The sequence below is a fragment of the Balaenoptera acutorostrata genome, chromosome X (genome assembly GCF_949987535.1).
Source record: "Balaenoptera acutorostrata chromosome X, mBalAcu1.1, whole genome shotgun sequence".
Classification (NCBI taxonomy): domain Eukaryota; kingdom Metazoa; phylum Chordata; class Mammalia; order Artiodactyla; family Balaenopteridae; genus Balaenoptera; species Balaenoptera acutorostrata.
The window spans coordinates 6,161,507-6,175,561 of NC_080085.1; the positions used below are offsets into that span (position 1 = coordinate 6,161,507).

The following is a 14,055-nucleotide window of genomic DNA, read 5'->3' on the forward strand; positions in this document are numbered from 1 at the left end:
AAATCCTCATTTACAGGCTGAACTCTTCTTTGCCTTTGTAGAAAATGAAGCTTAGGTGCTTGAAGTGGGAACATTTTAAGTCTAAATTAATGGGCATATTGCAGGTCACAAGTTTTCAGCTAAAAAATCACGTGATAAAAATCATCTTAAGAAGTATTTGAATAAATAGGGCCAAAAAAACTGTATACTCTTCAGTCGATTTTGCAAACCAAACCAATAATTTAATTTTAAAATGTTTATTGAGTAACTTGATGCTTAGTTACTATGTGTATGCTTATTACGTGTATAAATTGTGTGTTTGTTACGCCGGTTTCTCTTGAGAATTTGCTGCTCTAAATTCAGGGAAGTCTCAGATCTGCAGTAATTCACTTGAGATTATAGCTAAACCATATATGGAAACAACAGATTTTGCAGTGAAACAGGCCTGGCCTTCGTATTCTCCATTCTCACAGGAAACTGTGTCCACCTCCACCGTCTCACCACTTGTCCCTGGTGTCCAGGCGCGTCCGAGACAGACAGAAGCGTTTAGTGCAGTAAAGTTAGATGGGGCGGGAGGTCCTATGGGAAAGGCCCGGCGCCCCCGTAAGCGGGCGCGGCCGGTTCTCGAAGGTCTGCGAGCTGACACGCTTGCTCGGGGTTCAGACGTCTCCGGGAACAGGTCAGTATCTTTCTGGAGGAGGCTTGTAATGGTGTGAATGATGGTGTTTCAGGTGGGGTCCTAGGGAGACAGAGCAGACGTATCGGTCAGTTGTGATGCTTTACCCGGCTGGCTGAACAGACAGTAGGAGCGCGTTTACTGTGGTGAAAGCCTTGGCCCCGGGCACGCGCTCCCTCCTCTCCTGACTCTGAAAGTGCAGAGGCACATTCAGTCTCCCTCTCTTCTCTCTGCCTTCCCCCCCCCCGCTCTTTGGTTCCCTCCCTAACGCTAAAAATCACAAGAGAAAGAAGACAAGCCCCTTCCTTTAGGCTTACAATTACATAAGCAAGCCAAAATCCTTTGTATTTCCTCAAGAAAGTTTAAAACTTAACACATGCTCTTATATTACACAGAATTTCAGTGGAGGAACATCGGGACCACATTCACCCAACCCTTATAAACGCAAGGGGCCATCAAGCTCTTCCACGGTGATGGTTTTTTTCTTTAAATTTGAAGTGCAGAAAGCTATTGGGGCAAATTTGATCCATCATTTTTTAAAAAACAAACAGAAGTAAAACTAGAACGATTTCTCAGTTTTCCTATCAACACATAAACTTAAAAAGCCATGTCAAAGGTTTAAGCTGGAAAAGCAAAGTGCGTAATTTAAAAACCAACAAGAGGCTCATTGTTTTGAAACAATAGGTGACAATTATTTTTAACGTAGCAATAAGTCAAGTAGATTGATTTGGGTCATATTATGAAGAAAATTCATGTAATATAGATTATAGTAACATAGATTATAGTAACAACATATATGTACTAAGAAAATAAGCCCTGTAGCCAAGTACTATTTGCTATTTTGTCATATTTGAACATCTTAATTTAAAAAAAAAAATTCAGATTGATATGAGATGATAGATTTTTCTTCCCCCCCATGTGTATCTGTGGTTAACAGACAAGGAGAAAGCATGCATCATGCAGGGGAAAAAAATGGAAGTATGGAAAAGGAAGTAACAGAAAGGAAGGGAGGGAAGAGGGAGCAGGGCCAGGAAGCGTGTAAGGTGGGCTGCGGGCAGCAGGCGTGGCCGCCAGGAAAAGCACATACAAAGGGCTGGAAGAAGTTCAGGTTGAGAGAATTCCCTATCCGTAGGAACCTGCAGTGATCTGTTGATTTTCGTTTTTTCACCAAGACTTTCTCTGTGTCCCCAAGGCTCGCGGGGGCCCCCGGCACTCACTGTGTGCAGCCGAGGGTGGGAGGTCGGGGGTCCGGAAGGTCCTGATGGTGGCGGGTCCCTCCCCGCCCGCGGTCAGCACCTGCACCTCCAGACGGTAGAGGGTGGCCGGCCGCAGACCTGGCACCGTGAGCACCGAGCGATCCTGAGGGGGGACAGGAGAGGACGCCCCCGTCAGGCACCTCTTGACCACAGAGCCACACAATGGACTCTCTCATTCTCTGCCCGTTTCCTCCCGCCCGCACGCCCGCGATCACCATGTAAACACGGGTGCGGTTGCTTTGACACCCCAGTGTGGTCGGTCGAACGTCTGTCCTTGTTTGCTAGAGTCCTGCCCTGCCGGGCAGCCTCGGCACTGAGAGCCCAGCTCTTGGCAGCTGGGGACACTTGCAGAGTTAAGATGGGCCGGGGCCAGTCTCTGCGCTCACCCCTGGGACCGCATTTTGTATTCCTCAACCTAAGACTTTCCCATGGTTTAAAGAATTCTTGATAATCCACATTTCCGTGAGCGAGCCCACTGTGTTCCTTAAGATGCAGTATCTATCTGTCAGTGCCCGTAGCCAACAGTGTTTATGCCAACACATTTTTCTCAAAACTCAATAAAACTAATATATACACACATAGAAAAATTACTTTCCAATTCCATGGAATTTTTCCTTCCGGGATTTAAGGGTTTTTTTGGTTTGTTTTTTCTTTTTCTTTTTGGAGCAGGAGTTGGGTATTCTAAGAGCATTTTTAGAGCGGGTAAAAGCCCATACATGGGTTTTTTTCCCAAGCCAAGGAATTAGTGGCCTGGAAGACAGGCCAACTCATTATGGGCTCTGGCCAGATTTGAAGCGGGGAAACAAAGAGAAAGAACAAGGTTCTCTTAGCTATTTTCCCCCAAATTTAACCCTTCAAACGGGGCCTGTCCACTCGGGCCAGAGGGACACGGGCTTCACAAAGGAGAAGAAAACGGTTAAGCCACGTGCATCGCATGTCGACAGGAGACGTGTGTTGAAGAGGGGCCTCCAGTAATCACGGTTCATCTAGACGACCGTTTGTTCACAGCAGCACTTGTGGTGTCTTTCAGTACTTGCGAAGTAATACACTCGGGAGAAGAAAACGTACACACGCGACGCAACAACTAGCCCCAGCGTGATGGGACGCGGGCGCCAACAGTGAGTGACCACCCCGCGGCGCGGGTACCGGCCCGAGGGCCCGGGAGGGAGGGGCACCCACCGCCGGGAGGATCTGGGACTGCAAGATGATGCTGTTGGGAAGGCCGTTCTGCCTGCTCTCGGTCGTGGCCTCGGCCCACGTCACGTGGAAGCCGGTCACAGGCCGCTGGACGGTGGCCTTGCTCGTCTTCCAGGAGAAGCGCCCCGTGACGTTCGTGTCCCGCACCACGAAGGAGGCCGAGAGGTTCTCGGGTTTGGCGTGCACTTTGGAATGAACGTGACCTGGAGCAGCGGGAAGAGGAAGGCCGGGTCAGGGGATGGAGAGCGCGCAGGGGCCCTCGACGGCAGGTACGTCCCGTGGGGTTCCCGCTCTCCGGGGCAGGGGCGGGAGCGCGGGGTCAGGCGGTCGCCCCGGCGACCTGTGCGGAGGCAGCCTCAGCCCTGCACCTTCGTGCCAAGTGCTTCCGACCCTTGCGGGCTACGTTGGGAGTCCTGCTTTGGGGGTGGGAGACGGAGGAAGAATTTTGTGATCTGGCGGGACTTGGCCACTTAGAGAACAGGAGAGACGGCAGTGAGACGGGTGAATATTCAAGGTACTACAAGAGTTGTCAGAAGTTACTAGAAGGCGCTCAGGGGTCTGCATCTGAGAATAGCTGCCCCCGTTGTAGGGGAGGCTTGGGAAGGTAAAGACGGGGCGTTCGGAAAGCGTGTCGGGGTAAAGCCCATGGCAGAGGGCCGGGATAAAAGTGAAATCATTTACATAAAGTGCGCCAAAGCACAAGCAGTACACAGACCCTTGGCTTCATTTCTAAAGGGCTGATTCGCCAGCAAAGGCTGTCTCGCCAAAGCTGTTGCAATGAGGAAGTAACGCGTGCCTTCACACGTATGTTACCTCCCAACGGGGCCGTCACGCTGCAATTTAGAAAGGGGGATACTTTGGGTTTGTGAAATGCGGTCTGGAAATGTGTACAGGGTTGCCAACATCACAGCCGCAACCTTGGAAGTTCACATGAAACGTACCTGCGTCACTGGGGCAGCTGACGTGCTTGTGGCTTTTCCCCTTCAGAGCGGAGCACGGCGGGGTCGTAAAGAAAACGGTTTCTGCTTTCAAGCGGCCCTTTGGCCGTGTGGGTTGGACGGTCACCTTATATTTGCAGGAAAATGACAGATCTTGAAGAATCATGTAATTTTCCTAGAGAGAGAGAGAATACGCTAACAGTAAATCTCACGAGGGTACGAAATTGGCAGGAGAGGAAATCATACCTCCAGCAAGGCTGTCTTCCTATATATGGGACGTGTGCAACACGGCTTTCGTAAAAAGCGCAAAGGAGACAGGGTCCCTGCTTTCATTTATGTGAGAGGCTGTGAGAGGCTCCCACGGGGTGGGACACAGGCTCCAGAGCCCGACAGGACGGCCGTGCTTCCACGTCAAAGCAGCCGACCTGCAGCCCTCGTGACCAGCCTGGGTGAGCTGGCAGCAGCGGGGGGAGGTGGGGGGCAGCGCGGCGGGTAAAGCTGTCAATAGACACCTAAGTTTTTAATGCAAAAAAGCTAACTCGGGCTTCTCTGAGACACAGGCGTGCTTTAGCTGTGAGTTTTTCCTTACGGAAAGGAAGACATTCTTGAGCAGTGTATTTCCTCCCCTTCTGGGAGGGCTGTGATTGCTGCCGGCCGGAACTTTGCGATTAAACTGGATTACGAAAACCAGACTCAACTGCGGCGGAGTGAGAGGCTGAGGGTATAACTTTACGCTAACAGGAGAGCTGACACTGACGGGCCTAACGAGCTTGTGCAAAGTTTCCTCGCCTTTGGCTGTTGGGTGTGCGTGCCCATTCTAGGATGTAGTTGTCAGGGCTTCGTGCACATGTACGAGAGCTGCAGCAGGAGCATCTCTGGGACCCTTAAGGGCAGAACGTCACAGGACGGGCCGTATCTTTCGTTACCTGGACGAGTTGGTGGAAGTTAGGGATGCAGCAAAGGAGATGCTGAATGATAGTGTCGTACAGAAATTCCCCGGGGAAATGAGACCTTTTAGGTCATGGTGCCAAGTCAAAATCCAGAAAACAATTCAGAGCTTTCGTGCAATTAAGATGAAACACCCAGAGGCTGGCAGCGTTTCCCCTGTGTCGTGGGAGCTCCCCGCGAGCTGTGTCCTGAATGTCCGCATCTCAGGGCCCGCCCTGTGCTGACTGTGAGGTTGTGAAGGGCCGAGGGATGAGTGAACAGGTGACCCTGGGTCTCCCGCTCCCACCTGGTCGTGGGTCCCGTAGGGAGCCCGGTGAGGACGCGTTACCCACTGGCACGCGGCCTGCCCCTCTCTCTGTCCAGCTTTGTCCCCCGATCAGGTGAGTCTAGAAGCCATTCAGAATCCGGCACGTCGGCCACCTCCTCACCTGGGTCATGCCCGAGGATGCCTCCGCCCCGGCAGACTCGTTGTGGGCACAGACTTCCGGAAGCCACTGCACGTGATACCGACTGCCACCGGGCTCTGAAAGGTCAACACCAGCCAGTCAGCAGAAAGAACGTCTACAAGCCACAGCGCACGCAAGTTCTTAAAGCACGACAGACCGGGAGGGAAGGACGGCGGCGGCCTGCAGGTGATCCAGCAGTGCGGACACCAGCCGGAGGAGGTGGGGCTCCCAAAACTCTGACCAGAGTGACGTCGGAGGAAAAAGTAATAAACCATCAAAGGAAAAGTGAATTGAAATACGAGACCCACATAGAAAAAAAAAAAATTAGAAAACTCATAGCTAAATGACTCCACAGAGGTCTGGAGAATAACCTAGCCATGGTGTCCACAGTCAGTAAATCCCCCAACAAAGGGCAACACTCAGCCAGCCATTCTCTTATTTCCTAGGCTATACGAGAGACTCGTCTCAAGTCTCTGAATCCTACATTTTTCTGACCAAGCTGATGGAGAGGCTGTGAAGCCCAGGCAGGAACAAAAGCGTCTCCCTCCACTTGAAGACCTGGCCCTTCAGACGTGCTCCGTCTCGAGCCTTGCTGTGACAGGGTCCCCTCATCAGAAGATACTGGGTGGACAGCCTCCCGGTGCCTCCCGGTAAGCGCACCCTTGCAGTGGGTGTGTGCGATCGCTACGGAAACAAGGCCTGCTCTCAAAGCCAGCCCAGCACACGGGCTCCTTAAACATTTCCACTTCCAGCTGGAGCAGCGTGTTTGCTGCACGTGTCTTTACTTTGGGCGACCGAGTGGAAAAACAGACACCGTGATGAGAAGCCGGTCGCTGAGTGTGGGAAAGGAGGTCCGGGCAATCCTGGGCTGAATAATCACCCCAGTGTGTCCCCGCGTGTGAAAGGCATTTGCTTCCCTGGGTGATTAGCATCTCGCCCGAATGCTCAGGCCAAGTGTTTGATGGAGGTTTTCCGAGGGGAAAACTCTTGGATGAAATTGGGTGCGTCTGGTGGGAACTTGCTCCGAGCACTTTGGAACGAGAAAAGAAGAACTTCCAATCTGAGAAAATAAACAGCAAGCAAGCGGGCACCAACGGTGTTTAGCTAAAAGGGGAACCCCCTGACTAGAGGTTTTTAACTTTTTACATGGCAGACATCAAGGGCTTTTTTTTTTTTTTTTTAGAAAAGAATTGTACGTTATACATTAAGTCTGAAGTCAATCATTGAGTGAATTCATATCCTTTCTTTCAACAAGTGGTGCCGCTCTAGGCATCGTAGTGAAGTAACCTCCCAGGAGCAGCTGCTCTCACGCCTCTTAAAGCCTAAGGGGGCTGGGCACGGAGGGCGAGAGAGGGACGGCGCCCTGGCCGAGGGTTGCGCCTGTCACTCAGGCGCTGGCGCAGCTCACGGAGGAGCTGACCTCGGAGGGGAACCTGGAAGGAGGCTGGCACTGGGCCTGGTCGGTGTGGATAGGGTGGGCAGGGCACCGTCCAACACCACTGTCTGCCATGACGAAAGCTTCTGTGTGTGGTGACCCCTCGTCACCACACTGCTGCTGCAGCTGCGGAATCAAATTCTTAAATCACTGAAATCAATTTACAATTCAGCTGCTCCACGGGGCTCGTGGCTCCCGTGTTGGACAGAGTAGCAAGTTCCAAAGTCGGGCACAGAGCAGGACTGACGTCCCCTGGTCTGGGGCACCCAGGGCTGGGTTCCAGTTTGCTGCACTCCAGTTCTATGATGTGTAATTGATACCCATGGCTCCAGGTCTCCTAAGAACCCCGCACCTATCTGACGGCATAATCGTGTTTTCATAAGAGGACGCACCCAGCAGCACATCGGACCCCTCAGCTCTCAACCCCGCCCTGCCCGAGTCCACGCACGCTCTCTCTGGATCTGCCACCTCCGTGAAGAATTTCACCGAAGCCCAAGGCTTTCCAAGACGGCTCTGCGTTTCTACCTTCACCTGAGCTGTTCCCTGGGGGAGCTGGTGTTCCCAACTTCCTGTCCCATGTAGATGCTTTTCAAACTCAGCGCTTCTAAAACCACACCCTTGACCCCTGCCCTCAATTGCCCTTGCATTCAGCTTGCCTCTTATTTAATCACGCCTTTTTGTTTTCTGTATCTGTGATGCTCTGACATCTTGCAGCCTCGCCGACCCTGTCGGGACTGCCCTCCCAGGGTGGCCGCTGCCCAGATAGCAAACAACGCACCCGCAGGCCTATGTGTCCTGTGCAGACCAGCCGACCCAGAGCCCCCTCCCCAGCACCTCCTCTGTGGGGCCCTCACACTCTGGGCCACCACCCTCGTCACCCCAGGGCCAGGTGCCAGGCAGCTGGGGACAGCCCCTGCGCCAGAGCCACCGAAAGTATCCAAACTAGCCAATCCTGAGACCATCTTGCCTTTCCTGCTCCCCAGAGTAAAGGCTCCTGAGCACAGTTTCCTGCTTCCTGACCGACCCTGGTGCTTCCCCGTGTGGCCTGAGTGGTGTGGAGGCTCCCTGCTCCTGGAGGCTGTGAGTAACAAACTACCGTCTCAGTGGCCGTTGTCTCTGGATTTGTTGCCTTCACCAAAGCCGAATAAAACCCACTCTTTAAAACATGATTAAAATGAACAGGCTGTCCTTCACAGCACTCTTTCAGACACACACACAGCAGTCCACACTCTTCCAAGCTTAATCAAGAACTGGCATGCGTTTCTCATGTGGGTCTACACAGTCAGTTCTCGTTATTCACACAAGTTGGGTTTAGAAAATCACCGTGAATGCCGAATTAGCAAATTCTGGATGGCTGTTTCTTGGAGAAATACAGTGTTAGTTTCCTGTGAGCTTCTGGTCACCACATTTTTGCCAGCCAATCAATACATAATCTTATTTTATGTGTGTTTTTAAAAAACTTATTTAATATATATTTCTTATAAAGTCATAATTAATTGTAATATTTCTTTACTTAAAAAACTCTAGTTGAAAATATTTTCATGATCCTGGGTAGCAGGATGGTAAATTTCTTTTGCTTTCAGTATCACAATAACGCTTCCACTGTACTTTTTTTTTAATCCATCACCATCTCAAAAACGACAAATTTAGCCACTTTTTCACCTTTTCAGAACTTCATCATCACACACTACCAATGTGACCAGCACCTCACAGGCAGCCTCATGTATAAATCAGCAATTTTCCTCTTCCTTCTCTGGATGCACCGTATCACTGATTCCTTCACGCTGAACTCACACCTGGAGGGGGACAAGCCAGCCGCACATCTTCCTCGGAAGGCACCGTGTCGCCTTCTCACTGAGAAGGCTGAGAAACACCAGGCAGCACTCCACCACTATGCTTGGGGCCACTTTAACCAGAACAAATCTCCAGCAAAGAGCAAGAAAATGCAACAAAACAGACCAGAAACCCACGGCACTAAACAGACCGTGCAAAGGATGTGTTGCCAGTATGAGAGCGGAAACGAGAGGGCAGCGTCCCCTCAGCTTCAGGTGGGAACGTGTACGTGGGGCGACTCAAGCCCGTCGCCACTCCCTGCACGAGCATCCCCACGAAGGACCACACAAGCGCCCCCCAGTACTGGCTAGGGGTCACAAATAAATCGTAGTGACTGCACGAATCTTCATCCACAACCCTTTCATATGTTACCTTTAAGCCAGTCCTCACCCTATGGTGCAGAGGTATTGACTGAAGTGGTCCCACTGCCATCACTGGATTTAAATAGTGATCACTGCAGGCCCACGTTTCCAGCACTTTACATGCAGTCTCAGCAGTGTCTGACATCCCTCCCTCTTCTTAAACCCCTTGCCCGCCTTGGCTTCTGTCTCAAATCTCCCCGTTTTTCTCCAGTTCCTCTGAGCACTCACTTGCACTGTCCTCTGCTGCATCACCCCCCTTTGTCCTGAAACTGGAGTTCCGTCCTGCCCGGTCCTGGTCCCTCTTCTCTCTAGGGGATCCCACCCTTATTTAAGAACTTATTCTTAAACTCTATGTTATTCTGGTCCAAGTACTACTTTACAACTGTACAGTGTTTTACCTATAATAGTTGCTTACAGACACTTGTTTGCAGTGACTTTTCTTAGTTGTAAATAATACTGTTAGCTTGTTTCCATATAAATATTCTGGTGAATTACTAGTAAATAAGCAACCAAGTAACCAAGAAGAAAGCAAGGAAAAAAAGTGCTTCTGACTAATCCTTATTTTGAATAAACAGAAATGAAACAGCCAAAAAAATTTTTTAAATAAACATTATGTCTACAATCATCACTTTTAGTCAATATTGTACTCAAAGTCTCAGCCAGTGTTAAGACAGGGGAAAGAAGCAAAATAATTCTCATTATTTATGGACTATGTGATTGTTTTTATAGAAAATGGAAAAGAATCATCAGATGAAATGCTTTAATGGACAAAGTAATATAACAATATATTTGGATTCACAGTCAATATAAAAATATAAAATATCATCAATATAAAAAAATAAAATATATTTATATATACCAGCAACAAAAATTAGAAAATGAAATGGAGGAAAAGTATGCCATCTATAATAGGATCAAGATAAACACAAGTACCTTGAAATAATCATGTTAGAAGGTATTATAGCATCTATGTGATATAAAACACAGCTGAGAGAAAACTTTTAATCCTGAAAAAATGATATATTTGTAGATTTTTAAGATGTGAATTCTCCAGTCATTGACACAGAGATTAACTGTAATCTCAGTAAAGATCTCAGAAGGTGTTGGTGGAAATTGACAAACTAATGCAGATATTTATATAAAAATACAAAGGGCCAAGAATAGTCAAGATAATTTGAAAAAGTAAAAAACTAGAGGACTATTATTTAAAATATAAGTTTACAGTAGTTAAGACAACGTGGTATTTCCACAAAGATGGAAAATACACCAGTTGACTCTACAAAAAGTTCAAAAATTAACTTGCACATATATGTTTGATTTAGGGCAAAGATGGCATCACAGGGCTTTGGGGAAAGAATTACTTTTCAAGTAAATGACACTAAATCAGTTGGAGACGAAGAGGAAAAGAAAAATGGTATTGTGTTTTTTGACCACATGGCTATGAGACGACTAGAAATCAACTACAAGAAAAAAACTGCACAAAAACACAAACATGTGGAGACTAAACAGTATGCCACTAAACAACCAATGGATCACTGAAGAAGTCAAAGAGGAAATAAAAAAAATACCTAGAGGCAAATGAAAACAAGAACATGATGATTCAAAACCTATGGGACACAGCAAAAACAGTTCAATGAGGGAAGTTTATAGCAATACAAGCTTACCTCAGAAAACAAGAAAAATCTAAAAATAACCTAACCTTACACCTAAAGCAACTAGAGAAAGAAGAACAAACAAACCCCAAAGTTAGTAGGAGAAAAGAAATCGTAAAGATCAGAGCATAAGTAAATGAAATGGAGACTAAAAAAATAATAGAAAAGATCAAAGAAACTAAAAAGCTGGTTCTTTGAAAAGATAAAGTTGATAAACCTTTAGCCAGACTCATCAAGAAGAAAAAGGGAGAAGGCTCAAATCAATAAAATTAGAAATGAAAAAGAAGTTACAACCAACACCAGAGAAATAGAAAGAATCGTAAGAGACTACTACAAGCAACTATATGCCAATAAAATAGACAACCTAGAAGAAATGGACAAACTCTTAGAGAGGTACAATCTCCCAAGACTGAACCAGGAAGAAATAGGAAATATGAACAGACCAATTACCAGTACTGAAATTGAAACTGTGATTAAAAAACTCCCAACAACCAGAGTCCAGGACCAGATGGCTTCACAGGCAAATTCTATCAAACATTTAGAGAAGAGTTAATACCTGTGCTTCTGAAACCATTCCAAAAAACTGCAGAGGAAGGAACACATCCAAATTCATTCTATGAGGGCATCATCACCCTGATACCAAAACCAGCCAAAGATACCACAAAAAAAGAAAATTATAGGCCAGTATCTTTGATGAACATAGATGCAAAAATCCTCAACAAAATACCAGCGAACCAAATTGAACAGTATATTAAAAGGATCATACACCATGATCAAGTGGGATTTATCCCAGGGATGCAAGGATTCTTTAATATCCTTAAATCAATCAGTGTGATACACCACATTAACAGACTGAAGAATAAAAACCATATGATCAGCTCAATAGATGCAGAAAAAGCTTTTGATAAAATTCAACATCAATTTATGATAAAAACTCTCCTGAAAGTGGGCATAGAGGGAACCTACGTCAACATAATGAAGGCCATATATGACAAAACCACAGCTAACCTCATACTCAATGGTGAAAAGCTGAAAGCATTTCCTCCAAGATCAGGAACAAGACAAGGTTGCCCACTCTTGCCACTTTTATTCAACATAGTTTTGGAAGTCCTAGCCACAGCAATCAGAGAAGAAAGGGAATCCAGATTGGAAAGGAAGATGTAAAACTGTCACTGCTTTCATATGACATGATACCATACATTAAAAAACCCTTAAGATACTACCAGAATACTACTGGAGCTCATCAATGAATTCAGTAAAGTTGCAGAATACAAACTTAATATACAGAAATCTGTTGCATTTCTATACACTACAACAAACTATCAGAAAGAGAAATTAAGGAAACAATCCCATTTACCATTGCATCAAAAAGAATAAAATACCATTCATACTCTGGTTTCTCTTCAGATCATATAAATCTTTTGCCTTTTACTAAAGATTTCTGTGGAGAGGGGGGAAAAAAAAAAAAAGAATAAGATACCTAGGAATAAACCTACCTAAAGAGGCAAAAGACCTGTACTCCAAAAACTACAGGATGCTGAGGAAAGAAACTGAAGTTGACAGAGATGGACAGTTATACCATACTGTTGAACTGGAAGAATCAATACTGTTATAATAACCATACTACCCAAGGCAATCTACAGATTCAATGCAATCCCTATCAAATTACCAATGGCATTTTTCAAAGAACTAGACCAAAAAATTTTTAAATGTCTGTGAAACACAAAAGACCTCAAAATAGCCACAACAATCTTGGGAAAGAAGAACAGAGCTGGAGGAATCCCAGCTCCCTGACTTCAGACTATACTACAAAGCTACAGTAAATACTATGGTACTGGCAGAAAAACAGAAATATAGATCAATGGAACAGGATAGAAAGTCCAGAAATAAACCCACACACTTATGGTCAATTAATCTATGACAAAGGAGGCAAGAATATACATTGGAGAAAAGACAGTCTCTTCAATAAGTGGTGCTGGGAAAACTGAACAGCTACATGTAAAAGAATGAAATTAGAACATTCTCTAACACGATACACAAAAATAAACTCAAAATGGCTTAAAGACTAAAATATAAGTCATGACACCATAAAACTCCTAGGATAGAGTATTGGCAAAATATTCTCTCACACAAATCGTACAAACGTTTTCGTACGTCAGTCTTCCAAAGCAATAGAAATAAAAGCAAAAAGAAACAAATGGGACCTATTCAAAATTACAAGCTTTTGCACAGAAAGGAAACCATAAACAAAATAAAAAGATACCCTATGCACTGGGAGAAAATATTTGCAAATGATGCAATCAACAAGGGTTTAATTTCCAAAATATACAAACAGCTCGTAGAGTTTAATAACAAGAAAACAACCCAATCCAAAAATGGGCAGAAGACCTAAATAGACATTTCTCCAAAGAAGACATACAGATGGTCAATAGGCACATGAAAAGATGCTCATTATCACTAATTATTAGAGAAATGCAAATCAAAACTACAATGACGTACCACCTCACACCAGTCAGAATGGCGATCATTAAAAAGTCTACAAATAATAAATGCTGGAGAGGATGTGGAGAAAAGTGAACCCTCCTACACTGTTGGTGGGAATGTAAACTGGTGCAGCCACTATAGAGAACAGTATGGAGTTTCCTCAAAAAACTAAAAATAGCACTACCATATGATCCAGCAGTCCCACTCCTGGGCATATATCCAGACAAAACTATAATTTAAAAAGATACATGCACCCCTGTGTTCGTAGCAGCACTATTTACACTAGCCAAGACATGGAAGCAACCTAAGTGTCCATCAACAGATGAATGGATAAAGAAGATGTGGTACAAATATACAATGGAATATTACTCAGCCATAGAAAAGAATGAAGTAATGCCATTTGCAGCAACATGAATGGACCTAGAGATGATCATACTAAGTGAAGTCAGACAGAGAAAGACAAATATCATGATGTCACTTATATGTGAATGTAAAAAAAATTATAAAAATAAAATTACTTACAAAAAGAAATAGACTCACAGACTTAGAAAAGAAACTTATGATTACCAGAGGGCAAAGGGGGTGGGGGTGGGATAAATTAGGAGTTTGGGATTAGCAGATACAAATTACTGTATATAAAGTAGATAAACAACAAGGTCCTACTTTATAGCACAGGGAACTATATTCAATATATTGTAATAACCTATAATGGAAAAGAATGTGAAAAAGAATAGACATATATATGTAATACTGAATCAGTTTGCTGTACACCTGAAACTAACACAACATTGTAAATCAACTAATACTTCAATAAAAAGTTCTTTGTTTTGGGGGATAAAAAGAGGGAAA

General features: G+C 45.6%; 1 protein-coding gene, 1 long non-coding RNA gene and 1 pseudogene across 3 annotated transcripts in view; 2 read left to right on the forward strand and 1 right to left on the reverse strand.

The window, feature by feature from the left end:
* LOC103012576 (uncharacterized) overlaps positions 1–9,888 on the forward strand; it is a 508,544-nt gene extending 498,656 nt beyond the window's left edge. For both annotated transcript variants that reach the window (XR_009006628.1, XR_009006629.1), the window contains 3 exons: positions 2,942–3,377; positions 7,859–7,955; positions 8,546–9,888. This is a non-coding gene — a long non-coding RNA (uncharacterized LOC103012576). The remainder of the gene's footprint in view (positions 1–2,941; positions 3,378–7,858; positions 7,956–8,545) is intronic.
* ANOS1 (anosmin 1) overlaps positions 196–14,055 on the reverse strand; it is a 192,358-nt gene continuing 178,498 nt past the window's right edge. Inside the window, exons 10-14 of the mRNA XM_057537945.1 lie at positions 5,423–5,517; positions 4,050–4,221; positions 3,091–3,311; positions 1,873–2,014; positions 196–718 (exon numbers count right to left, since the gene is read on the reverse strand). Of these exons, the coding sequence (XP_057393928.1) occupies positions 660–718; positions 1,873–2,014; positions 3,091–3,311; positions 4,050–4,221; positions 5,423–5,517 (689 nt within the window). The 3' untranslated portion in view covers positions 196–659. The remainder of the gene's footprint in view (positions 719–1,872; positions 2,015–3,090; positions 3,312–4,049; positions 4,222–5,422; positions 5,518–14,055) is intronic.
* LOC114236741 (U5 spliceosomal RNA) lies at positions 12,116–12,183 on the forward strand (annotated as a pseudogene).